At 37.6% G+C, this 27,830-nt stretch overlaps 2 protein-coding genes across 14 annotated transcripts in view; both read right to left on the reverse strand.

Annotated features, from left to right (window-relative positions):
• LOC149565830 (proline iminopeptidase-like) overlaps positions 1-27,830 on the reverse strand; it is a 314,435-nt gene that overhangs the window by 156,995 nt on the left and 129,610 nt on the right. The gene's annotated exons all lie outside the window — the stretch shown is intronic.
• LOC149565835 (uncharacterized) lies at positions 23,455-24,573 on the reverse strand. Its single transcript, XM_089819335.1, has 3 exons — positions 24,444-24,573; positions 23,958-24,358; positions 23,455-23,853 (listed from the first exon to the last, which is right to left on the reverse strand). The coding sequence occupies exons 2-3, from the start codon at positions 24,345-24,347 to the stop codon at positions 23,569-23,571; spliced, it is 675 nt and encodes a 224-aa protein (XP_089675461.1). The 5' UTR covers positions 24,348-24,358; positions 24,444-24,573; the 3' UTR covers positions 23,455-23,568.

Below are 27,830 nucleotides of genomic sequence, written 5' to 3' on the forward strand. Positions count from 1 at the left end.
GGTAGATATTGTGTAGCCGACGGGTCCCTTCGGGAAGGTTATTGTTATGTAGCCGACGGGTCCCTTCGGGAAGGTTCTTGTTATGTAGCTGAAGGACCCCTTCGGGAAGGTTCTTCGAAAAGTATTTGTACACACTTCGAGATCATTGTAATCATCACCATAAGCATTGTGTAATCTCTTGGCATATGCAAATAATAAAAGGAGTACTACTGTTCTTGTATATTGTCTGTGTGCATTGATTCATTTACCCAGTACAGTAAACAAATAGCCCAATGCACTGTGACCTGTTGCAGTAACTGCTTTACCGCATCTATTTCAGGTGTTTCGTATCACCACCTTCGGCACTCAATCCCATTGAGTGCTTCGAACTGTACTATAAGATGTGTGACTTTCTCTTTTTGAGAAGTTTGTTGAATCTTGGTTCCTAACCTTCTTGCTACTAGAAGTTGCTTCTTGCATTTGGCCTACAACGCAAACGCCTGAGGATAAAACTTTTGTGTTCTTGTCCATGCTTGAACTGTCTGCTTCTAATTGATCCTTCCAGCGCCTCCTCTTGCCTATTGAATGCATATTGTAATGATTTCACATTTATATCTATGTGAAAAACGGTTGGGGTTGTACCATTTATTCCAAATCTCCTTGTATGCAAATGCAATCAATTGTTCCTCTATTCAAGGGAACAGTGCACTTTATACCTTCGGAGTGCTTCCTATTCCATCCGCAGCTTCCTGGTGTGTGCAAAGGCTCATTCTCAAATCTGTAAGGCAGCACCCATATTAAAGATTTCCTCCCCCATCAAAATCATATGCTTTCGCTTGTTGTAATGCCTTCCCAAAATATCATGCGATTACTAGATGTCTGCAACCCTTGCTTCTCCTCAGGTCTTCTTTCCCTACTAGCTTTTATTTACCTATCTTTTTCACGGGCTCTCACCTTGCTATCACGTCAATCTACAGGGACCCTTCATCTATGGGTACCAGCTTTTGTTTTTGTTCACCATGGAGAGTTAGTGTTTGTTGCGGGGAGCTGTTGTTTTTCCTTCAACGAGTCTTTGTGTCTTCTACAAGGACTTAAAATTGCTTATGGTCTCCTTTCACTTGCCTTCCACGGCTTTTCTTGATGTTCCTGCGACCTCTATGTGAACCGCAGGGGAATGAATGGTGTCCGTAAGAGAGTGTGATGTTTTCCCTTGTCTAATGCCAATGATTTCCGCAAGATCACTTGTATTTCTATGAGTCTCTATGCTTTGTCCGCGGAAACTACATCTTCTCCCCCTCATTTCCGGTGGTGTAACTTGTGTTCTACAAGGCTTTATAATTTTTCCACAGGGAGGGATTTAGTGTTTGTTGTGGCCAACTAAATGTTTCATGGTGCGAGTGCTTCCCACGAGAGTTTTCTTCTTGCTCTTGCGGCATTTTTCCTTTCTACAAGAAGTGAATTCAATGTTGCCCACAGGACTTGGAGGCAGTAGCCGCAAGCTCCTCCTTCTCTACAATTATGGCTTTTCCATCATTTTTCTTCTCTCTCTTCCTTTTCCTCATTTTTTAAGTCTTAAGTAAGTCTAAATTACCCGGCCTTGGCAGGTCCACATGTTGCTCATGGTAGACCTTTGGTTTTGAACCGTTCACAGCATCGGTGACTTCTCTACCATTGAGTGTCCATAGCTTGATTGATCCATTGGCTCCAACCTCCCAAATTTTATACGATTTGAGTCACTTCACTTTGAATTTGCCTACCTTGATCTCATTCCATGCATTAAACTTCAAGACTAACTAGTGGGTTGGAACTTCATCCGTTGAAGATGCTTATCATGCCAACACTCCACCGTTGTATCACGTCGGTCACCCACTGCGCCAACACCCTCTTCTCGTCTAATTTGTTCAAGGTATAAAGTCTCTCTCAAGCTCTCCATGTCGCCGAGCCTATTGTCGATAGCTATTTGTAAACTTGGTACCATGAACTCTGTCCTGACCACGGCCTCCTGCCCATACATCAGTTGGAATGGCATGTGCCTTGTGGTCACCTTGTGCAAGGTAAGGTAGGCCAACAACACAAAGCGTAATTTTCCCCCTAGTCTTCGCCCTCGACTCCACATGATTTATGAATAACTCAGATCAGAATCTTGTTAGTTGCCCTTGCTTGCCCATTCATGCAAGGGTAGTACGAGCTTGATAGTGTATGGAAAATTTTGAATTCGATAGTTAGTAGCTTGATTACATTATTCACAAAGTGCCCGCCCCTGTCACTTGTTAGTTGGATTGGGATTCTATACCACATTATGATTTGTTCATAGATGAACTTAGCCATACTTAATGCTTCAAAAAAATTTGTTAAGTTTGTTGTGCCCACCATATTATACCAACACCTTTTTGCCCAACTAACTCGTAGGGGTCCGACAAAGTCTAACCCCCACCTTTCGAATAGGTCCTGGGCATGTGATGGGTTGAGCAACATGAAGTCTACTTTGAGAGGCTTCCCTGGGCACTGATCTCATACATTGTTGTGCAATGTCGGCCACCACAAGCCTATCAGGAGCACTTTCCTTGCTATGGTGTCAAGACCCATGTGTCCGCTTGCCGGTCCTTTGTGAACTTCTCGAAGTACTCTTGTTATCTCTTCTTCCATGGCACATCATCTTAATACTTGGTCTACCCCCATTTTGTAGAGTAATCCATTAATTAATTGGAATGTTCTGCTCCTGAGAACCAACTTCCTCCATTCATCTGGAGGCATGTCTCAAGGGAACTAAGTTGTGGACAGGTACTCCCTGATATAGGTGTACCTTGAGGGAAGTATGGCAATCTGAAACAAGTGTGCATTGGGGAAGTCATCGTTTACTCCCATGCGTAGCTCTCCGGACTTGATCTGTGACAACTGATCCGCAATCATGTGGCTATGTCCTGACCGTACTACGATGTTAAACACAAATTTATGAAGTAGCAGAAGCCAATGACTAACTCTCCCCTGGATGATGGACTTATTGACCAAGTACATGAGGGCTTGGTGGTCTACATAGAAGGTGAATGAGTTGGCCAACAGGTAGCATCAAAACTTTTGTACTGAATACACCATTCAAAGGGCTTCCCTCTCAGTAGTGCTATAATTTTTCTTTCCCTTAGATAACAATAGGCTTGCAAAGTATATCGGATGGTCCAATCCATGCGCTCCTTCTTGGGCCAAGGTAGCCCCGATGGCATACTTCAACGCATCTATGTGTACATGAAACTCTTTATACCAATTTGGAAATGTGAGAATGGAAGTGCCCATCAATCTGCTTTTTAATTCTTCAAAAGCGTCAGCTTGTTCCTTTCCCCATACATAGGGCTCCCCTTGTGAGTTTGTCCCACGGTTGGGATATCTATATTAAGTTCTTAATGAATCTTTGATAATACCCAATATGGCCAAGGAATAATTTGACTCTAGTCATATCAGTAGGGACCTCCGTTTCAATGATCAATCTTACTTTGTCCAGGTCAGTCTTCTGTCCCGCTTTACAAACAATGTGCCCAAGTAACTTTCCCTATGGTACCATGAAGCAACACTTCTTCGTGTCAAGGGCAAGGAAAGCTCACCAACATTGCTCCATTCACTCCCTGAGAGCTGCAATATGCATGTCTTGCCCACTAAATACCGACTAGTCGCCCAAGAATGTTGTAAAGTTTCCTACCAACATCTTATCAAAGATGTGTAGGATGACCCACTAAAGATAAGATGTTGGTAGGATGACCCACTAAAAAGTGGTGGCCGCATTATAGAGGCCGAAGGGCATACGGTTGTATATGTACACACCATCTTCCACTATGAAAGTCATTTTCAATTTGTCCTCGGCAATGGAAATCAAGTTGTATCCAAAAAACCCATCCATAAATGAGTCAATTTCATGACCCACCACTTCTAGAGTTTTGTCAGTGAACGGAATAGGAAACGGATCTTTGATGGTAACGACGTTGAGAAATCAAAAATCCATGTAAATGCAGATTTGGTTCGCTTCCTTCTTCAGAGAAATGACAATGGGAAAAACCCACTCACTTGTCTCGACTCTGAAGATGATGCCTTCCTCTAGCATCATTTTGATCTTCGTGTTCACTCTTGTAGCATAGTTTTGATTCATCCTATACGGCCTCTTGCGCACAGATTGGGCTTCGAGTGCAAGGGAGATTTGTTGTATGCATAACTCCGGAGGCTGTTTGGGCTTCGAATGCAAGGGCGATTTGTTGTATGCATAACTCCGAAGGTACACCCTTCAAATCTTTATATGTCCAAGCAAACACATCCTTGTACTTTGTGAATATTTTTAATGTGACAGTCTTCAGTATGGGTCCCAATCATCCCCTACCAAAATAATTTTTGGATTGTGCTCATCTCCCAAATTTACTTCTTGCAACTTGGCCTCTTGGTATTTAATAGTTTCTCCCTTAGGGAATTGGTGGGCGGGGTTGTCTCTAACTACGGCCTCCCCTTGCCTGTATTTTGTGTATTCAGGGGGGAATTCGTTTTCCTCCTCCGCAATCTCCAATACATTGCACGATGGTGTAAATAGTTCATAATCACCATTCTGCCAATGAAATAGCCCATCCATAGAATTTGCATCATCAGAGAACTCCCCCAAGTCCAGTACCCCTTTGCCATTAAGTTCCATGCCTTTCCTCCCTTCATCTACTCTGTTATCGGATTTTGAGTTCGAGGATGTAATGTCCTCCATTTTAATGTTGAAATTAATAAAGATTATCAAACAATATTAATAATAAATAAATAACATTATAACCTAATATAAGATATCAAATTGATATAATATTATATTATATCAATTGATATAGTGATAAAATGTATATGATATGATATAATTATAAACTATTAAACAATAATAAAATGACAATTAAATACACAATAGAATATAATTATAATTATCATAAATAATATATTATAATTATAATAAAATTATGAAATTGTAAACAACCCATACTCTATTGCTCTGCTATGTGAAAAACTGCTATATGTGAATATGAAGCCTATGGGAATGTCAGGCACGAAATGGAGGAAACAAAATAAAAAACTGCAACCCAGAGATTTATCTCAATGTAATAACTCTGGGAAATCAAATAATAGATTTATGGTCCCGACAACCAATAGCTTTGCGGCCCTGGAAGAACATGTAGGAAGAAATCCGATTCATTCGTGGGCAAATCGGCAGCGAGGATCTCAGGACTATCCAACAACCCCCACTAAATTCTCAGGTAACTGTGTAACCCTAGCCCATCTCCCTTTCTCTACTGTGGAACAGCTAGACAACCAAATCAAAATTTTCAATCTAACAAGATACGTGCAACCCACATTTTTCATGCCATCATCCCAATCGGAGAATATATCTCAAATGGACGCAGTCCCGTTGGCGGAGCCTTTCTATAATCCCAATTCCCCTCCATCATACATTCCTCCACATCGCAGGCTAACTAAAACCACTAAGCAAGCTAACCCTAAGGTATCTTCAGGATCGCCCCCAATTAAACCACAAGATAGGCCCATTAGTATTGCCATGAAAGCCATTAACGAAACCTGGTTTGATTGCCTTAAGAAAGGGGTTTTTGCCATCTGGAACGGTCCTATTAAAGATATCCCTCTGTTAACAGACTGGTTAAAGGATAACTGTCGGGATCAGGTAAGCATCTTCCATCATTCGGATAATATTTTGTTTTTAAAATGTGAGGAAGAATTTATTAAAAAAGAGTTCATCTCTGTTTCTGAATGTTTCTTCAAAGGTCATTGTGTTAAATTTATAGAATGGTTTCATAATTTTAACATAGAAATGGTTGATTGCACAATTCCCTTATGGTTTACCATGACTTCTCTTCCCCCGGAACTGTGCGATGTAGATATTATTTTTTCATTAGGCTCTGTAATTGGGGAAGTAATTGCTATCGATGCATCCTTTTTCTACTGTAATAGTATCAAAATTCTCATTAATGTCAACATTAAACATCCATCAGAAATCCAAAAGAAAGTCGAAACTGGTCAAGCCTCTTATGATATTAAATTTCAACTCTATAAAGGGAAAATCATTGACATCTTGAGATCTGATGAGTTACACCAAATCAGACCCAAGATCCTTCCCCTTACCACGGATTTCAGAAGCAAATTTCCAAAATTGAGCTCTGTGATAAACAACAAGAAGCAAGAACAAGGTAAAGAGAACTGCCATCGAAAGCATCAGAATGGGCAACATAGTCAGAAAAAACCAAGGATATCTTTAAAAAGCATCATAGTGGATAAGGCGAAAGAGTTTGTAGCAGCACCAATGTTAGATCCCATGGAGAAATCGAAAGGAGGGAAGGTTGGGAGCTCCTCAAAGAAATTAAAAAAACATAAAAAGAAAGGAACATACATTTCCAGAAAGGACACTAACAGAAGTGGAGATGTCTTTAGTGAACCACAACAACAGAATATCAAGGAAAACACTACCGAGATTAGAAAGGAATTTGCTCCTAAACACTTCAAAGATGCTAGCAATGTTGAAAACCAAGGAATTTGCTTAGCTATTGCTTCAACAGATATGGGAAATGAGAAGATTAGGACCAACAAAGAGGCAGGGGGTGATCTAGACCAGCTCAACACAAATTCTGACCCACCTATGAGACACATAGCGCAAGGCGAACAGGAAGAACCCACAAGCAGTGATAAGGAAGACACAATTACAGCTACTCCTAAGTTGGAGATTGCAAATATATTAAAAGCAGAAAACGCTCTGCTACTTTCGACACCAGAGATGGGAAGGAAGAACATTTCATTCTCTTCAGAGGAACAAGTCTAGGACAGATCACACACACACACAGAGACTGAAACAGAGCATCTGAGTCACAACATTAAAGGAATCAGAGAATTCAGAATCTCGAAATTTTGGCAGACCCCGGCCGAGCATGCTTCATCCCCCTTTATTCCAAAGAGGGATCAAGAAGAACCCTCAACATCACATCAAATAGGACAATTAGAGGACAACCAACTAACTCTTCCTTTGGCTCCAGACAACTTGAAGAAACCGCCCAGAGTGCTCAATAAATGTTGGCAGAATCCCATTATAGTTAATAGCTCACTTTGCACTCCTTACAATATGACCCAGCAGATGCACGAAGGAGAGACTCAAGTAGAGGATTCTCTAATATTGGTGTTCCAAGAATTTTTGAATGAAGAAGGAATCTCAGATCCTTCAAACACTAAAATAAATATGACAGAGGAAGAAGTAAAGATTGACCAACTTGCCGAAGAGTTGGCCCAAGTTTTTTGTCCAGACAATCTTGATAAGACATTGGAATCACAGAAGAAGGAACTTGTTCTAAGGGTCCTTAAATTGGGTGGTGAGAATTATTCTTGTGAAAATCTTAGAAGAGACATATTGAACATCCAAATGGAAGAAAAGGCAGCAGCATTTTTCGGAAATAGCTAATCAGATTATTGAAGAAAGTAACTCAGAGTATCAGGAACATTTATCAGAAAATAAGATTGACATAGTTCAGACTGTAGAGGGAAATATCGGACAACTTGGAATATGCATGACACAAGAAGGGCCCAAGGTTCCATGCTGTGGTAAGTCAAAAGGCAAAAGAGGAAGAAAGTCATTAAAGGAACTTCGAGAATCAGAGAGCCTCAGCAAGGACCAACAAAAGATTGATCAACTATTCCACAATGGGAAGGGGAAGTGCCTTCCCACTCAGGTATGAAGCTAACCACTTGGAATGTTAGGGGCCTCAATGCCCCTAGCAAAAAGAGGTTATTAAAACATAACCTCAAAGCGTTCAATTCTGATATTATTTTTATTCAGGAATCTAAATTAAATTCAGTAGAAATAGATAAATTTAGCAAAATGCTCAGCGTATGGTGCTCTGTGTTTTAGGAATCTATAGGGGCCTCTGGGGGTTTGGGTATTCTTTGGGATCCTAGGAAGGTTAATATTAATATTCTTAAATGCGCAAAAAACTGGACAAGTGGTAAGGTACATAGTTTAAAATCGGATCTTAATTTTACTATCATAAATGTGTATGGACCAATCATCAACACGGATAAACTCATAGTATGGAAAGAAATTGGGCATTTCCTAGAGAATATAGATAACGAACTTTGTATTTTAGGGGGTGACTTTAATACAATCTTAGATATTAATGAGAAAATAGGAGGTTCCCAGGTGCTTACACAAGCATCTAGAGACTTTAAAGATTAGTGCGCCCTGCATAACCTAGTTGATACACCTACTAATAATGGGATCTATACATGGAACAATAAAAGAAAGGACTTTGCCTACATCGCAGAAAAACTCGATAGATTTCTAATAAAAGGCGAATTGGACACTTCTAACTTAAACTCTCACTCTTCAATTCTCCCCATTGCTGGATCTGATCACTTTCTTGTTAGGTTTGAGTTCATCGAGCCCATCAAGCCATCAAGAAACCCGTTCAAGTGTGAGAAGACGTGGTTTCTTGACCCGAACTTTCTCAACAACATTAAAGTTTGGTGGGCTCAAGACAACTGCGTAGGATCTAAAATGTTTATTTTTACTCAAAAATTAAAGATGTTAAAGGAGCGCATCCTCAAATGGAATAGAGAACAATTTAATAACATATTCAAAGAAAAATTAGACTTAGAAAAGCAACTTAAAGATTTAAATTCAGAAGTTATTAGCAAGGGTATGGACAACTGAAGATATTATCTGGAAAAAGAACTACTAGCAAAGCAAGAATCGATCCTATCCAAAGAAGAAACATTCTGGAGACAAAAATCAAGAGAAAGATGGTTGGCTGAAGGTGACTGCAACACAAAATTTTTTCATAACTCCACTCTATATAATAGAGCTAAGAACAGAATCACACACATTAAAGACAAGCAAGGAAATTTTACCGAAAAATCTGGAGAAATTGCTAGCACTTTTGTCAATTATTTTCAGGATATATTAAACAACCAGCAAAGTTCAAATTATACTGCGCAATCCAGTTTATTAAAAGTTATCCCGAAAATCGTTTCCCAAGATGATAACAAAAACCTAAATAAACCTATCACTTTAGAGGAAGTCAAAAAAGTAGTTTTTGATATGAACCCGGATAAATCTCCGAGCCCAGACGGATTCCAGGCCTTCTTCTTTCAAAAGTGTTGGGATATCCTCAATCAAGATCTTTGGAAAGCTATCAAAGCATCCAGAAATGGAGGATCCGTCCACACTGAGATCAATCATTCCTTCATCACCTTGATTCCAAAGAAGCCTGATCCGGAATCCCCAGGAGATTTCAAACCCATAGCCTTGTGTAATACAGTCTATAAAAATTTTTCCAAAGTTACAGCCAACAGACTAAAAGTAATTTTACCCAAGATCATCTCCGACAAGCAAACTGGTTTCATGCCAGGGAGATCCATCCTTGATGGTATCATCACTATTCAAGAGACCATCCATTTTGCAAGGCTTAATAAGGAAACTTGTATGCTAATGAAACTGGATATTCAAAAAGCTTATGATATGGTTGACTGGAGATTCCTATGTAAGATGCTAGAAGCGTTTGGTTTCTCTCGTCAATGGATAAATCTAATTTTCAAATTCATCTCGACTCCTAAAATTTCAGTCCTTGTTAATGGCTCGCCGGAAGGTTTTTTCGATATTTCAAGAGGCATTCGGCAAGGGGATCCTCTCTCTCCCTCTCTTTTCATCATCATGGCTGAAGCATTCGGAAGAGCTGTGTCAGATGCATATAATAAATAGAGAATATCGGGTATCACTGTCACCAAAAAACTACCTAATATTACTCATCAGCAATTCGCCGATGACACCATTCTTCCAAGAAAGAGTGAGATCTCTGAAGCTCGCTCCCTCAAGAGCATCATAAATACATATATGGAGGCCTCAGGACAAAAGGTTAACGCTCTCAAATCGGAGATTTTCTTCATTAACACCCCGTTAGAGATGGAGTCACAAATATGTAGGATTATGGGCTTCAAGAAAGGATCCTTCCCTTGTAAATATCTGGGTATAACCTTAGAGAAGGGCTCAAAATCAGGCAAGGTGTGGGATAATACTCTCGAAAAACTGGATTCTAAATTATGCTCTTGGAAGGACAGATGGCTCACCAAGGTTGGCAAATGCACTAAGATCCGTGCAGTTCTTTCAACCATTCCAATTTATCCTCTCTCGTGTCTTTTTCTCTGTCAATAGAATCTCAAAAAATTTGATTCCAAAATGAGGAATTTTCTTTGGAACAATCGGGACAAAGACAGTAAATTAGCTCTCATCAAGTGGGAAAACATATGCAAACCTAAAGCCCTCGGGGGCTTAGGGATTAAAAACTTACAATGGCAAAATGAAGCCTTAGGGGCAAAACTCATTTGGCGGCTATACACGAATATAACCGTAAGTGGGCTAAAATCCTCTATAATAAATACCTTATCACCGAAGATCCACTTTCCATTTTTCGTATTAACTCTCTTCCTAAAGGGTGAGAATGTTGGAATTTTATGGTTAAGTGTCGCCCTTTGATCAACAAATTTCTAACTTGGGATGTTGGATCAAGGGATGAAGCACTGTTTTGGGAAGATTCATGGGAAGGTAAACCCCCACTCTCTTCACACATGGTTCCTATAACCCTTAAATCTAGATTAACTGAACTTTGGGGTAACAAAGTAAAGGACTATTGTGTCAAGACAGACTTTGAAGGTTCTCCAACTTGGCATTGGAAATCCCTTAGAAGCTTAGATTTTGATAAAGCATCGATTACCCAGTTTGAGAAAATTTTGGAAGGTAGAAAACCTTTGCAACCTAACAAAAGAGAGACACTCATTTGGGCTGCTGCTAATAATGGTAAATACAATGTTACAGATGGCTATAAGGCCATTTTAGCAGCCAATAGACTGGCAGTTGTAGATATCCCACTTAAGCTGTGTTGGGATCCTTCCTGTCTCCCGAAAGCTGGATTTTTTCTATGGCTTGCCATTCAAAATAGGATTCTTACTATGGACAGATTGAACAATGTTGGCATTCAAGGCCCCTCTAGACATGTCCTTTGCCAGCATAGCACTGAGAATGTGGATCATCTTCTTTACCTTTGCCCTTTCTCCCAAAAATGTTGGGAATGGCTCAGACAGATGTTAGGTTGGTCCTCCCCCTTTCCTAAATCCTTAGCTGATTTACTCTAGGGATGGCCATCTAACGTGGGCAATAGTGTCTATAGCAAGCTTTGGAACATCTCCCCTTCCATCTTGATTTGGAAAATTTGGAAGGAAAGAAATTGTCGCATCTTTTGCAATATGGAACTCAAACTTGAGAATCTTATATCGAAAATAGAAGTCTGTATAGTAGAAACCATCAATTCATATTTAAGGAAGGTGAATCTGGAAGAAGGATCCTTTTACATTTGGGATGGCCTAATGAAGAAACTTTGGACTAACTTGATCAATCCCCCTCTCTACTATACTAAGGTTAATAAAGAGGCAAGGAAAAACTGCAAATGGGAGCCACCTCCCCCCGGATGGGTCAAACTGAACTTTGATGGGGCTGCTCGGGGTAACCCGGGTACAGCCAGTATTGGATGCATCATTCATAATGAGAATGGTGATTGGATTGCCAAAAAAGCTTCGTCTATTCATCCCACATCTAACAATCTAGCTGAACTCGAGGCCCTCCATCAAGGTATCAAGCTTTGTCATAAGCTCAATTTATCTAAAGTTTCTATCAAAGACGACTCTCAAATTATTGTTAATGCTATTAGGAAACGGTCCACTCCTAATTGGGTCCTCCACTCCCATCTTGAAGCTATCTTGTCTTTAATAGATAAACTTGATGATTCTAGGATTAGTCATATTTTCAGAGAAGGCAATCAACTTGCCGATCAATTAGCCAATTCAAGAGTAAATGGAATTAATTCCATGCTTATAAACGATAGCTTTTCCTTTATTCCTTAAATTCTACTTCCTTAATTTGATCTTTATCTTTTAGTTCCTGCAGCTAGAATTTTGAATACATAAACAATAACAATTAATCCATTTAAATTTAAATTATTTTATTAGCTTTTTATTTATTCGATTACTATGTATAGCTAAGATGACCTATCTTCTTTAGCTTTTTAGTGTTATTTACATCATTTTCGATCGATCTATAAATATGGCCTCATCTCGGTTCATCATTAACTATTATTTGTTTATGGCTATGGTACTTCACTCATCATTCTCGCGGCAACTTCTTATGTGAAATCGCCAAGAGTATCAAATAATTAATCATCTATCATGGTCTCTCACGAGTGCAGGCATTTTGCACTTATTTATCATGATATACCTACATTTGTGTATTCACCTTTTAAGTTCTCTTGCCTTTCTCCAGTAGTTCCTTTGTGTCATTCCAGGGTATGCAGTTTTGGGTGTATCCTTTTTCTATTACCCTTAGCTATGGAATCCAACATATCTCTCTTTCATGCTTCTGAAAACCACACTATGGCCTTTTGTGGAACGGTGAAACCGGAAAGATGGAATCGGATTCTACTTTCAGTGGATGATATGACGAGGTTTGCAATAAATAAATCCTTGGGTGAAGGGGTTTTTTGACTATCGATTCACTTGGAGAACCAATAGTGATATTATCGGGTCGTTTATAGGCTGTCTGGTTAGAGCCAAAATTCAAGCTGACGACATAGTTAGGCTATGCCGTGACTTGTTTGTCCCAGCCTAGAGAAAGGGGCTCAAACAAGCGGTCTACAGTATAGATCCCAAATTTCGAATTCCATTCCCTGAAAAATATATGAACCTTCCTGTTGGCCATCCGGATTTAGATACAGCCCCCCACCGTCAGTCTTTGGTTATTCATGAGAATTTGACCTTTTATCGTGAATGGACGAAGATGGAGGCTAGCCTGAACTTTCTTCTCCGTTGGAGGGGCATCATTCTGGAAGATAATGTGGAATGGCTTATTAATTATCTACATCTTTTTTATGCCCACATTCAGTTAGGGGTGACTTTTGAGAATCTGGACGAGTTGGACTTTTATACTCCTAATGCAGAGAAAACGAGCAAAAGGAAGCGCGTATTTGAGTTCCCCCCGAATTACCAAGTAGAGCAATCCAGTGACATCAAGGACGTGATAAGGGTTCTATGGAAGGAAGGCAAAGGTCCAGCTGAAATGTAACTATCTATTAGGTTTAGAATTAACATATAAGATCTTTTTTTCATAGATTAAGCAATTTTGTTAAGTACGCCTAAGTTTCATCAGCTTTAGTACTATAGCTTGATATGTTTATATAGTAAGTCGAGCAATCTGTTCTTTTCTGTGTATTCGAACTTATCGGGTTAGAAATATCATTTGGCTAATGGTATGGATAGTTACACACTTATCCCTATGTATATTTGAACTTTTTGGATTATATAGATATACCATATGGCTACTGTTAAGGAAAGCTTTGCACTTAAGCCTTATTGATGCGGATCATTTATGCTCCTAGGATGGATGATTGTTTGGTACAAACCCTTGTGGGCTGTGATTAAAATTGTGCCTCCGTTTAAATAGGTATCACTTTGGCTTTGGGATGGTATCTTATTTACATCTTTAATATGGTTTGTTATGCTCTCTATGAGCAATCGTTTGCCTGTAGCTTATTGCTACTAGTTTAAGATTTACTAATTTGATGGTGTTCTTGCTAATTCTTTAGAACATAGATTGTAATACTGATATGAAGGGCTTCATTAGTTGTTGAATTAATATGTAGGTTGTTGGATCCTTAGTAAGAATTCATGGAAGAACTTCATTGGCTTATACAAATGAATTGGATGTTAGTTAGTGGATTAACAATCTATCAAGTTTTGGATACAGCTTATTGATTTTCTGTTGATATGGTCTCTCTGTTATTTTATGATATCCAAAGGAGGCTCGGTATGGTCCCATGGATTTCTCTTGAATTCTGGAACAATGCATATAATTGCCGGCAGATTTACCATTTAATGTTGTAAGTATTTGTTTATAACATCTGCTCTAACTCTTCTTGGGACGATACAACTAGTTAGGGTCACATTCTGTGGAAGAAGGGGTTTGGAAGGGATTCATGGCCATTCATCTATTAGAAACCCTTCCTGGGATGGCTCTTACAGGTTCTATATGGTTTAATCTTCTTTGGACCCTGCACTCTTATAGTGATCTACTTTGGTCTATCAAAATATTTGATTAAATAGGATCTCTTCATGCTCTGGTTTGATTTCTTGTTTTATTTCTGATTGATCTATTCTGAATGGATCTAATAATAGTTTAGCTTTAAGTATGTTTTTTCAGGGTGATCCTCTCATAGTCTCGTTTAGTTTCCTCTAACCTTTTAAGTTTGATTGTTCGTTTGACTCTTTTATTGGAAGGATGTTCCCTTTCTCTCCCCTTCTAATGGTGTATAATAAATTTTACTAACACTTTAACATTCTTAGCTGGCTGGCTGTTTTCTAGCATCAGATTCACTCACTGATGGATATTTGGTACAATACCTCTGAGAGCAGCTTTGAGTTTCAAATGAAGATGTTGTATTTAGGGGTATAACCCCATTTTGATAATATTTTGTATTGATTGTTTTTCTGATTTTAGTTCACTGGGGTATGACCCTTTCATTTTGTAATAATATAGGACATTTGTCCCGGGCAAGACTGGAGGTTTTTTTCTCCGTTCTTTCCTACTGTGCCCGTTTGAACAGAGAATGCTACTGTAAATTATTCTTTTCATATAATAAAATTATCATGGCCTTGGCCGTTTACCGATCCAAAAAAAAATTATGAAATTGAAATATATAATAAAACATAATGAGTCTACAATGACCCTCAAAATATAACCAGTAGAGGTCATATCAAAATTATATAATTAATGATAACAAAAGAAATGATTAAGAGAAAAGCCAATAGTCATGACTCGTCCCTCCATTCAATACAAACCATATATAATAGGAGTAGCCATTCAGATAGGGGAGGGGATTCAAACAGAGATTTCTGAATAGTCATGTTGAATAATAAAAAAATTACTACAGACGTAAGCAATAAACATCAGAATTTAGACCTGACTCGGCACTTCATCACTCGGTCCATGTTGGGGAGATATACGCCTGATAGTCATCGTATATAGTAGATAATTGGCGAAGGAAATAAAGAGACATGATATCAATAATATCATGGAACTTTAGTAGACGGTACAGAATGGGCAGACAGAAGGGAAAAAACAGAGTCAATAATATCTAGTCAACCATAATCGGTGGCAAACCAAATAAGGGAAAAATTGGATACGAGCTAGAAACGATAAAAAAAAATATACATCCAATAACGGTGTATCTATATTACATATATTACAAATCTTGAGCGAATAGAGCAGATTGGTCAAAAGAAATAGAGTTTGCAATAAAGGAGATTAAGAGCGGTATATATGTCATGTACTCTATTTTCCTCTAATAGAATTTAATAATAAATGTAATAAAATGGATAAAGAATACTCTACTTTGAGAAATTAAACAATAAATATGATTTTTACAAAAATAATCATAATATAAAATAATTAATAATGATTAAATAGTAAAATACTATTTAATGAAGAACAATATTAATTGATAAATCAATACATATTATATTTCTATTATTATACCAATTGATATATAATGATAATAAATTTATTATTCATTAAATTATTATAATATAAATGAGTACTTAATAATAAATAATAACCAATTGACATTTATTGAAGTGTTTAAAAAATATTTATAAGATATGATTTAATAACTAAGAGATTAAACTGAAATCTTAAACTTGATAAGAAGTCATTTAATAAACTAATTAACTAAGAAGAGAGTGTCATTGGAAAGTCACGTCTCATAGGATAAAAAGGTTATTAATAAAAGGTTGCAGTTTAAGAAGAAAGGGGGGAACCATTAAAAACTAACCGGGAGATCAAACATGAGATGAGATGTATCTGCACAGTCAGAGGAAGAAGGATATTGTCTTAGAGAAGGCAGTAGCTATATACGCATAAAAAGGAAATATGCATCAAGTGACAATGGGAATTAAAAATAGAGATACGGCAGCAAATATAGAAACATGTATGTTGGAGAGGGAAGCAATGGAACGGAAGGCCACACCAACGAACAGGATAGGGTAGACAGAAAATGGAATATATGGAGTAGCAGAGGGATCAAATCTTAAATCAACGAATCATACTAGCAGGGGGGAGGTGAGACATCCGGCACCAACTCTACCCAGCCAACACCAATTAGCACCCGATAGTATTATAACCCGCAGCCATAGGAACCATAACACACGCAGAATACAAGGCAGCGACCAAGTCAAAGGGAGATCAAAAAAAAAAAAATACAGTCCAAAACATATTGGCATCTGGATCAAAATAAGGAGCAGACTTTTTTTTAAGAGAGCAGCAACGGATTGATTGAGGGCACAGGTCTGATAATCAATTGATGGGTCATTGGTTGATGTCAGTTCAGACATAGCATCCACTTTGAATTAATATAATTCCTTAGTATGGAGGACACACTTTACACTGAGTTCTAACATCATAATCAGACTATTTGGAAATTCGTATCACAGAATTACAAGAATCAGACAATAGGGAATTATGAAAATATATTAGATATTGATTATATAGATCAGAAAGGTCTCATGATTAAGAATTATTATTATAGAACATCATATATGATAAGGAAGAATCAGGGAATACATAATATATTGAATACTCTTATAAGAGGAGATGCAGAAGGAGATGAATGATATTTTGTTACGAAACATATATGATGGAATGTAATTGTATATGATTTTATCAAGGATAATGACTAGAAATATATATCAAATATGGAGCACACGAACTCATAAATAGGAACAAAGCACGATCCAAATCTTAAATAAAAAGCTATTGAATAAATTATTTATGTTCCTAGATGGGGACATTACAATATACTTCATTCGTAGCCTATCCCATTGATCGGTTCTTCGTAGGAAGATACATTGCCATTGCAAAATGACTGCAAGTGAGTTATGAAAGATTAAAGATAGCGGTTGATTACAGAAATAGAAGGCTAAGGAAAAATCAGAGACATCATTCTCAGTATCAAGCACTCACATAGTGATCTGAAGAAGCATATGTAGTTTCCAACGGTGTCCATGTATCTGCAGAATTAAACATCCTTATATAACATAAAATCCATTGTTGAGGTACGAACAAAGGGGTAGAATCAGGTATAAAGGAAGGAGAACACAGCAACAACAAAAATAGGATTGGCAAATAAATATAGCCAGAAGGGACAAATTGTCGGCAACGTGTGAAAGATCAATCGAACACAATTCATGGTAAAAGATTATAGAGAGGAGATTATCATGAAAAACATATGCAACCTCAAGTACGCAGAAGGCCAACCGCATCATTAAGAATGGAGTAATGCAAATTTTAGATATTATATGGGAAAATCAGATGAAGTCTATTCATTGATACTCAGCAGGCAGAAGTCAGAAAATGATAATAACCAGTGGACTATGTTACCATTAGACTTATATTATTGATCTGGCTATGGAGTAATAGTTCCAAAAATGAATATCTATCAGAAGTAATCTGTATCAGAAAAAATAAGATATTGGCTCAACCAAGGCATAAACACACAAGGGAAATAATTCTTCTGAGCATATAGGATAGAGAAGAATAATACAGTAGACTCTGCTTAATCAGTATAATAGATTTGCAAGGGAGCTATCAGGGAATTGAGATTGAATAAGTTTCCATCTATTGGAGTGAGCATCTAAATTGGATGTGACACCAAACAGTATCCTTTTGGAATAGTAGTCGGCAGATGGATTCAATACAATTTGCTATTATAAACAAGTTAGAGTTCTCAGCCATAATATATGAAACCTATGGCATTGATCATATACAAAGGAGAGTAATATCCAGAACTGAGATATATTTTCAGGTTCAACTGAGGCTATCATTTAAACATAAAATTAACTTAGATAATATTTCATTCAATTAAAGATACCAGTGACAACCAACAAGGGATAAGCAAGTCATTGCAAGTCATTAATCACAGTCTGAAATAGACTTAATAAGGAAATAATAAGGAAATATGAACTCTTCTAAATTTCTTGAGAATTAAGGAAAAGATCCTAGGATCTCTAAAGAACTTGAATAGCCGCATTCTTGCAAGGGTGTCAAATTGAAGCAAGGCATGTATTGAAAATCTTTGAAGGTTCATCAACTAGAAGTTTGTAAGATTCGGCTAAAGTACAAGGGATATTACAGAGGAGAATGTCATCTCTTCGCCAACCGTTTGGGTTCTCAAGTCAATCACGTACTTCCTTTCACCCTTCTCAAATAACAAAGTATTCTTTTTCTAGTTACGATTTTCTTTAGCCATTACCAACGATCCTCTTCCCAAGATGGCGTCATATTCCTTCCGTTGGAGGGGAACCACTACGAAGTCTAGAGTGAATGGTTGTGTGCCAATTTTTACCTTCTATGCCATCAAAGTCCCGAGGGGTTTGATACTGTGTTGGTCCGCCCCAAAGAGTTTGAAGGTTAGTGGCCATAATGTTGGCTTCCCGAGACTCTTCCAAGTCTCTTCTGACAGAAGGTTCACTCCGAACCTGCCATCGACAATCATGTCTATAAGGATGGTGCCTAAGATACCAATCTCCACCACTGTCGGGTGTCTCCTGTTGTTCATCGTGAGTATCATTGGATCCACTACCGAACTACTAGGAGACTCGATTCATTGTGGAGTACTTGTTGTGATCGTTTGAGTGTTCAAGAGCGTTGTACGGAGTTGGGGCATTGTTTCTAGTAGGTCCTTGACCTTCACCAGAACTTTTTGCTAAATCACTTGCCTTAGACTGTTTTGTTCCTGTTGGGTGGATATTTTGCAACCGACAATTTTGGGTAAAAATCCAGTCACAAAATAGGATGACCAGCCACAGCGTGTGAGACAGTCTCTCCTACCTTAAAGGGAAGGCTCCCTCTTCTCACCGTTCCTTGGATCAACTCAAGGTAAGCAAGAAGTCAAGAGATTTTGTAAAAAGGGTGTGAGCAATATCCTTTTTTCTTAACTTTCAAGAAAGAATTCACTTACTCATGGAGCGAGTAATGGGCAGGGTGAATCTCTAACTACAATTCTATCAAGAGCTGGAAACAGTGATACCGATAAACCTTCACTAACTCAAAGGCTAGCTAAAAATGTACCAGTTTGGCTCTAAGTCCAGTTGCATTTCTATATGGAAAAAGCTTTACAAATAGGGCACAAAGACTCCTAAAAGTAAAATACTACTATTTTGTGGATAAAGAAGAAAATATAAGCTATAGACAAAGCTTCTAGGTATACACTTTCACAATTGCTCCTAGTCAAAGCTCTAGCTTCAGTTGTTTCTTAACTCTTTTCAATTCAATTCACTAGAACAATTATCAATAACACAAGATTATGAATCCAAAACAAGTTGGATGAATCATAGATAAAGCTTACAATTGACTCAAATTACAATCTCACTTAATCAAAGTTAAGTCTCAAATGCTCCTTTGTATTCACTTTCTCTCAAAATAGTGCTTACACAAACAAAGTTATGCTAGCACAATTTCTCCAGAGTTTTCTTGCATAAAGATAATGATAATTTTACAATGACAGGGTACTCTTTTATATAGGCAAAGGAGTTGAGAAAAAGGTGGAGGAAAAAGTGGGAGCAACTCAACCAACTTTGACCTAGTCTAACTACAGAAAATAAAAGGTTATATGCAACTGCACGTGCAACTCGCATTACATCTTTTCAAGTACATGTAACTCACATTACATGTAACTACACATCTTCATGTAATACATCCTCTCCAACTACAAACATTAAAGAAGAAGAAAGAAGACAAAAAAGAAGGAAACAATTCTATGGATTGTTCTAAAGGGCCTTGTACTTGGCGATGCTATTGCGGATGATAACAAGATTGAGTGTTCTTGTACTTTGTACCACTACATTCACCTTGATAACCATGGTCTTGCGTCTTTCAATAACTTCTAACTTTGATGAGTTGTCTATTGTCATTTGAAAACTTGATATGATCAAGCTTTCTTTGTTCAAGTTGTCGTGAATTCTCCTTTGTAGATCAGCACAAACTAGATTCTTTGACAATTTGAAAACCTTCTTGACGATGTCTGGATATACACTCAGAACAACTTTCCATCAGCACCTTTAACTCTTTTTTTTGGAAGTAAAAAGTGCTTGGCACATGGGAAAGCGTGCAAATGGAGATTGCTGATTTCCAAAATGTGACTTGAGCTTTCAAGATGTCATTGCACAAAAAATGGATTACATGTAAATGCAACATGTAACAAGGGATAAAAGATGAGAAGGGAAGCATGGAAAGATGCGAAAACATGGGAAAGCATGTATTTGCTCATGGAGGTGCGAATGCATATGGAGAGGCGAAAATGAACTTTATAGATGTCTTTGAGGAAAAGTAAGGTCAAAGTACATGGGAAAACATGCACATGACATCTTTTTGACTTTTCAAAAAGTGACTTTTAATCAAAATTGGACCTTTTAGATGCAATTACACATAAGACATTTTGTGTAATCGTGTCGTGCAAATAGAAGCGGAAAGTGAGATGGGTGAAAACGGAAGTGGAAAATGTGATTGCATGCATATGCGGATGGCGAATGGGATGAAAAACATGTAATTGCATTTCCTTGAGTGAGAGATGAAGTGTTGTGACATGGAAATGGAAAGTGGAGTGAAGTGACGTACTCAAGTTCTTGGGAAAGAACTTGCAATTTCTTCCAAATGGAGAAAAAACCGAAATGCAAACAAGCAAAACACAAAAGCAAACGCAAAATAAACACATGCCTTTGGCAAAAGACTCAAACATGTCAACAAGGAAGCCACTTCAACATGCAAATTCAAATTTGGAGTTTGGGAAAATTCCAAAAGTATGAAAATGAGAGTTTTCATCCTTTTTAAAAGAAAAATGCACTTTTCATGGCATATATATGGACAAATAGCAATCATCAAGCAATAATATGCATGGAAATAGCAAGATAAGCATGAATCGATGAGCAAATTTGAAAATGTTCACCTACTTGGAGGTTAAAGAGCCAAAATAGCAAGTTTTATGGACTTGAAGACCAATTCTTCCTCAAATCTGGATTTTCAAACAACCTTTTGAATTTTTCCGTACATGCATGTAATGGACATTCAATGGTCGAATTTGACATGAAAGTGCCAAATAAATGATCTCCAAAGACAATATCATGCATTTAAAACTCAAAAACAATCCCTCTTGATCAAAGGTATGGGCTGGAAATGCATTTTTTGTGAGTTTTTTGAACAAAAACATAACTTTTTAATGCAAAAATCTGAGCCGTTTTTGCAAAAACGTGGCCAAAAAATGCATATTTTTGAGTCATTTTTGATTTGTAAATGCAAAAATGACTTCCCCAAATGGATATACATGGATCAAAATGCAAAAAAATGGCTTCAAAACGCATAAAAGTGGATTTAAACCTCAATTTTCCGGGCATTTTAAGCAAAAACGTGATTCATCATGAAAGTTTCAAAAATGTTTTTAAGGCAAATAAATCCATTTTAAAAGCAAGGAAACTCATTGCCATCCAAAAATGTTTCAAATGTAACAAATCTCATGCAAATCCATTGAGTAACTCAAGTTATGAGCAAAAATGAAGGAATTTTAGAGTCTCTTACAAAAACGTGCCCTAGATATGAAATCCCAAAAATGGTTTTCAGCACATTAAATTCATCTTTGATGGAAGCAAAATGATCACCAATCAAAAACGCCTTGAATGCAAAAGATTTCATTCAAATCCATGAAGAAAATCTTGAGTTATGGCCAAAATCAGATTCTTGGGGAGCAAGAACACATTTCCTTCTCAAAATCGGATATTTTCATGGTCATTGCATATTTTAAAACATTTCTTCATGTAAAATTGGACCTTTTAAGGTCTATTACATGTTTTAAAATGTCTTTATGCAAAATCACACTTTTTGGAGTGCATTGCATGTTTTAAAACATGCTCATAGGGAAAATCAGACCTTTTAAGGCCACTTACATGTTTTAAAATGTGTTTCACCTTTTTGATGCTTAAGAACAAAAATCTACTTTTCGTGTCATTGTATCAAAAAGGTCCACTTTCATAAGCTTTTGATGTAATGACATGAAAAGTATCCTCAAAAGTGAGTTTTATATGTAATAACATGAAAAGTTTCCAATTTTCATAGTTTTAACCAAAGTAACATGAATCGGAATCGTATCGGAATCGGCATGGCCGAATTGAATCGTGAATCAGGGGTGAATCGCCGGTGAATCGGCGATGAATCGGTAAATTTGAAAAAACCCTTTAAATGTAAAGATTTTAACAATTCAAGACATATTTCATGCACCCTTTATTGAATATAACTTAAAAACACTATAACATCATCAAATAGAATCTAACATACATAAACATGAAACATAAAATCCATCACATACATAACTATGTTATCATTATGTACTAAAATGCAAATTGTATACTAGCTGAAGTAAATAAAAATCAAATGATCATAATGATTCAAATCATAGAATCAGTAAGATGAAATCATGAAGATCTATAAGACATCAAATCATAAATGTATGTATAAATCTAAGATGAAGATCCATGAAAGTTTGAAACATATGTCTATCAGTGATTCAGTATCACTATCAATATCTATATAGTGTAAACAAAATATAAAAACAAGGCTCCAACTCAAGCCTCATCATCCTCATCATCATCCTCTAGCTCTATTGCAGCCTCAACCTCAGCCTCTGAGTATCCAGTTCCTATGAGAAAGGCGTGTAAGGTAGGTCCTCGAAGACCGCCGAACCATGTCCCCTGCATGGGCAATGGGTTCACGAATAACATCGCTAGGGCCTGCGTCTGTGCATGCGCGTGTGCGTCTACCAATGCATAAACATTCTCTAGCTGCCTCCTCTGCCCTGGCCACAGCCTCAGCCTCTACATCCACCTGGTCAACCCACGCGCGGTCTTCCTCAGTGAAGACTAGGTCCATGGTCTCTGTGATCCACTCTGTTTCTGGATCAATCTCCTCCAGAATGATCGGAGAGGAGTCAGCGCCCAAAATCTGTCTGATCCTAAGACGAAGGTTGTAATGAACAAAGACAAGATCATTCAACCTCTGCACTGTCAACCTGTTTCTCCTCTTCGAGTGGATGTGCTCGAACATGGACCAACTGCGCTCACATCCAGAAGCGCTACTTGGCTGACTCAGAATGCGGATGGCAATTTTTTGAAGGTTTGGGGTTGTGGCCCCAAACATTTGCCACCATCTATTTGAAATAAGGAAAAAACAAAAACAATTAGTCTCATTTACAAATTAAAACTCTAAAATTAATGCATTATATAATCAACTTTAAGTTTAGAATCTAAATTCATGAACATTGAATATATTATTTAATTTTTACCTGGCTGTAGTGTTGTCTGAGCATTTATGGCCATCCTGCTAGAGAAAAGTGGCCACTCCTTATTGTTGAACTGGTATAGCTCAACAATCGCAGTAGCGCTATTTTCATCGCTACTCAATCTCTAAATCACTGTGTATAAGCCAATGAGAACCTCCGCATCCGCCTTGAACTTAGGACGGAAACGAAATGCCGGATTCAGATAGTAAGTTGCTGCGTGGATGGGTCGATGGAGCTGATTCTGCCATCTCCTATCAATGATGTCCCAAATAGGGCCATACCTCTCCTGCACTCCTATATATTGGGCTCTGATGGCCTCCTTGGCTCTATCCATGCCCTCATAAATGTAGCCCATAGAGGGCTTCTCCCCATCAACAGTTCGTAGCAAAGCTACAAGGGGCTCAGTGACCTACATATAAAGTAAAACAAAAAATTTGAGTCAAAACTTAAATATAAAATAATATAACTTAAAGTAAAAGCAAAATACTAAATGTTAAATTGCAATAAATGTACCTTAAGGATTTCTCTAGCGGGTTTCCAAAAACCATCCTCATCAAATATGCAATCCGCCACATCTAACTCTACAGTGGTCGTAGCATAGGAAGAGCAAATCCACTCCTGCCCAACAAACATGCTCCTCAATCCATCCCTTGATGTCAACAAGGACTGCAAGGTGATGAAATTCGAGGCAAACCTCGTGATACCTGGGCGAGCTAACTCCTTGCCTTTTGTGTACTTCCTCATTGTGCTAAGGACAAATGCATGATTATAAATGAATTTGCATATGTTTTTTGCCCTTTCCACACATGACTTGACAAACTCAAGTTTGCCAATTTCCTCCAACATGAGGTCAATGCAGTGTGCCGCACAAGGGGACCAAAATATGGTGGGGTGCCTCTCCATCAAAAGTTTACCTACAACAATTTTAAGTCAATTGGAAACTCAAATTTCAAAATTCAAATAAATTTATTTTCAAAACTTGAAGAGTTAAAAGTTTACCTGCTGCAACATAATTTGCTGCATTATCTGTCACCACCTAGATCACATTTTGTTCCCCCACCTCTGCTATAACTTCCTCAATAGCCTCACATAAATATGTGGCATTTTTCACATGTGCGGAAGCATCAATGGATTTTATGAACATGTTATATCCTACAAGTAACAAAACAATGAATTATAATATTAAATGGATCATTAACGAATTAGCATTCAACAAATCAAAATTTACAATTATGTATGTAGGAAAGTAGAATGATCAATCACCTCCACAGGATACAAGAAAATTGAGGAGTGTTCTATTCCTCCTATCGGTCCAACCATCAATCATGATGGTGCAACCCTTTGCAATCCATTCCTTTCGGTTCTCCTCGAGGTCAACCCTCATGTCCTCTACCATCTCATCCAGGAGGGATCCGCTCAACTGTTGGGGCTTTAAACCCCGGACCACAAATAGCAACCGCATCTATCATATTCTGCCAATAAGGAGCCCTGTCACAAATAAAAGTTTAGATGTCAAAGGCTCAAATTATAAAACAAGTAGATATAATTAAAGTTTTACTTTTACTTTTAATTTTAACTTTAAAGAAAACAAAAAAAAAAGAATCAATTACTTGGCTGCAATAAATGGAATGTTGCAAAAGTACCATTATTTGCATATCTCCTTTCTAGCAGCATCGTGAATCTCCTTGTTCAAACCCATGCCCTCAAGCGTGGGTTGGGAACCAGGAGTAGTGCGAGGCACAAAGCAACTATCCATTCTGTTTTTCCACACTCTAGGCTGCAATAGGTTGGTGTGGGACTCTGTCTCAGTATGTGACCGACTAGCACTAGCACTAGCACGAGCATAAGAACTAGGATAAAAAGGAGGCCTAGAAGAACCCTCTCCAACACAACCTACGGATGCGGAAGCTGATGCAGATGCAGATGTGGATGCGGCTGCGGATGCGGGAACATGGGAGCCAATACCCCTTAACCCTTCAACTTGCATTTTCCTATTTGCTTTGTCTTTTTCAATTTTTTCTAATACCATTAAGCAAGTGCGTTTTGCCTCAGGGGTTTGGTGAGTGCAAACTGTAACATCGTGTCCAAGTATAGCAGCAATGTGGAATTTCAATCTATAAATACCCCGGAAGTTATTTTTTCTTTACAAAACATGCATTTTGTTTGATATTTGGTTCTTCCAAGAAACTCTTAATTATATTTCCAACATTCATCTTTTTTACCCATTGAAATTTGCGAAAAACGAGAGCAAAGGCTGCTGCAATAAAAAAAACTATGTAAAATATCAAAGTTTGAAGCTAATAAAAATTAGAAAACAACAAACCCTAGCTTGCAACTTAGTAAAAATAAAGACCATTCAAGATTTACACTAAAATTCTTGAAAACTATAGAAATTTAACAAAAAACGCATAATACACTAAAAATTTAACAAAAAATGCATAATACACTAACATGCAAGAAAAAAATAAGCACTTACCTCTTGCAAATGAGTTGAGGAGTGTTGATATTGGCTCCTTAATGCTCCCAGAGCAATTGATGGGCTCCCCAAATGGCCTGCTGATCTCTTTGGTGCTCTTCCTTCTTGCCGGTTGGAAACCTATGGCTTTTCTTTTCTCTTCTTCTCTCTCACTTTTCCTCTCTTCTACTCATGCTTAACAAATAGAAGGCCCTTTAGGGTTATAACAAAGAGAATAGGTCAAAAATAAAGTGAAAAAAACAAGTGATTTTTTTAAAAATTTCAACTTCCCTTTTTACATGCCGCGAGTGATTCATACTCGATTTTTACAGGCGATTTTGGCAATTTTTACATGAATCGCCTGAATTGGCGATTCAGGCGATTCATGGCCCAGAAATTGGCGATACCGATACACGATGCAAAAAAAATCACCCAGCATGAATCTGGTCACGGAATCGCTGATTCAAGCAATTTTTGGGCGATTCTCGTTACTATGGTTTTAACATGCAAATGCATATAAAATGTCCACTTTGAGGCCTTTAAGTCGTGTATTTCACTTAAATTTATAAAAATGTCATCAATATGGGTCAAAAATAACATTTATGCATCATATTATTCAATATAACACAAACATTATTTTAAAGTGACATTTAGATAAGTATTTGATCTTAAAATCAAAAATTTAAAATGTAACTATATGGTTCTATAGTCACTTTAAGTGAAAAATTAAAAAGTAACTCAACTTAAAATTATAACATAAAGTGCACTATAGTCACTTTAAGTTATAAATTAAAAGATAAAGTAACTGAAAAACATAACAAAAAGTGAGTAAAATGTTATATTTTCAAAAAGTGAATGTCAAATTGAAAATATAATATCATATTTTTAATTCGTGTTGTTGCACCTAAAATGTCAACTTTTGAGGCACTCAAACAGACATAAGTCTTGACTGACAACTCCAATTAACCTCTAGGTTAGACTCAAACGAAGGGGAAATCGAAAGGCATGACATGAGCGAATCCAAAGGACTAGAAACAAACAAAAGCAAACTCAAAAGCAAAGAACGGACTGTGAAGACTTCAAAAATCAAGCAAAGGCTTGACAAAAAGCAAAACGAAAAAAACTTGTCGAAGGCCTTCAGTAAAACAATTTGATATTCGAATTGAAATGGATCAATCGATCAACATTAAACAATTGAATATCAAATTCAAGCTTAGAGAAATGCAAAACTAGCTTGAAAAAGTTTCGTGTTGTTACCAACATTTTGTGGTGACAAAATGCAAGACAACAATTCCGCCATTGCTCGAGTAGAGGTTCCAGCAGCATCTTCTAACTCTTGCAATTGTCTCTCAATCTCCGCTTTGGCTTCCAAGGCCCTTTGCTTTTTCATACAATGGGGTTGAAATATAACCTTCTTAGCTCATGCACGTATAATCACCAAAACTTCTTCCTTCACTCCTCCCTTCGACATCGACGAGGTTAACGCCTGGTTTCAGACAATTGTTGTCTTTGTGGTTGCCATGCCCACACTATTTGTGCAACTTCTGTGGGGCCTCCTCTTTCTGGCAATCACGGGCAAAATGTCCCCATTGGTTGCAATTCTTGTATTGTATCATGGGCCTTCCCTTCACATCATACTAGATAGGGGGGCAATTGTTGTTGTTGTTGTTGTTCCCTCGGCCTCCTCGCTGATTGTTTTTGTACCCACCAGAAGTGGCATTATTGTTACTTTGTTGGTTGACCAATCTAGATGTAGAGGGTTGTTCTTGTGTGAATAGTACTTGCTGATTTCTGATCTTCATGTTATAGGGACATTGTTTAATGGAATGTCTCATAACCTGGAAAATGGTGCAAAAGGATTTCTTAGGACACAAACCCTTTGTGTGTCTAGCCTCTTTGCAGTCTGTGCACCATGTTTCGCCCCCCTCATT

Source organism: Cupressus sempervirens, chromosome 3 (assembly GCF_028749045.1).
Source record: "Cupressus sempervirens isolate cs-2001-9-10 chromosome 3, ASM2874904v1, whole genome shotgun sequence".
NCBI lineage: Eukaryota > Viridiplantae > Streptophyta > Pinopsida > Cupressales > Cupressaceae > Cupressus > Cupressus sempervirens.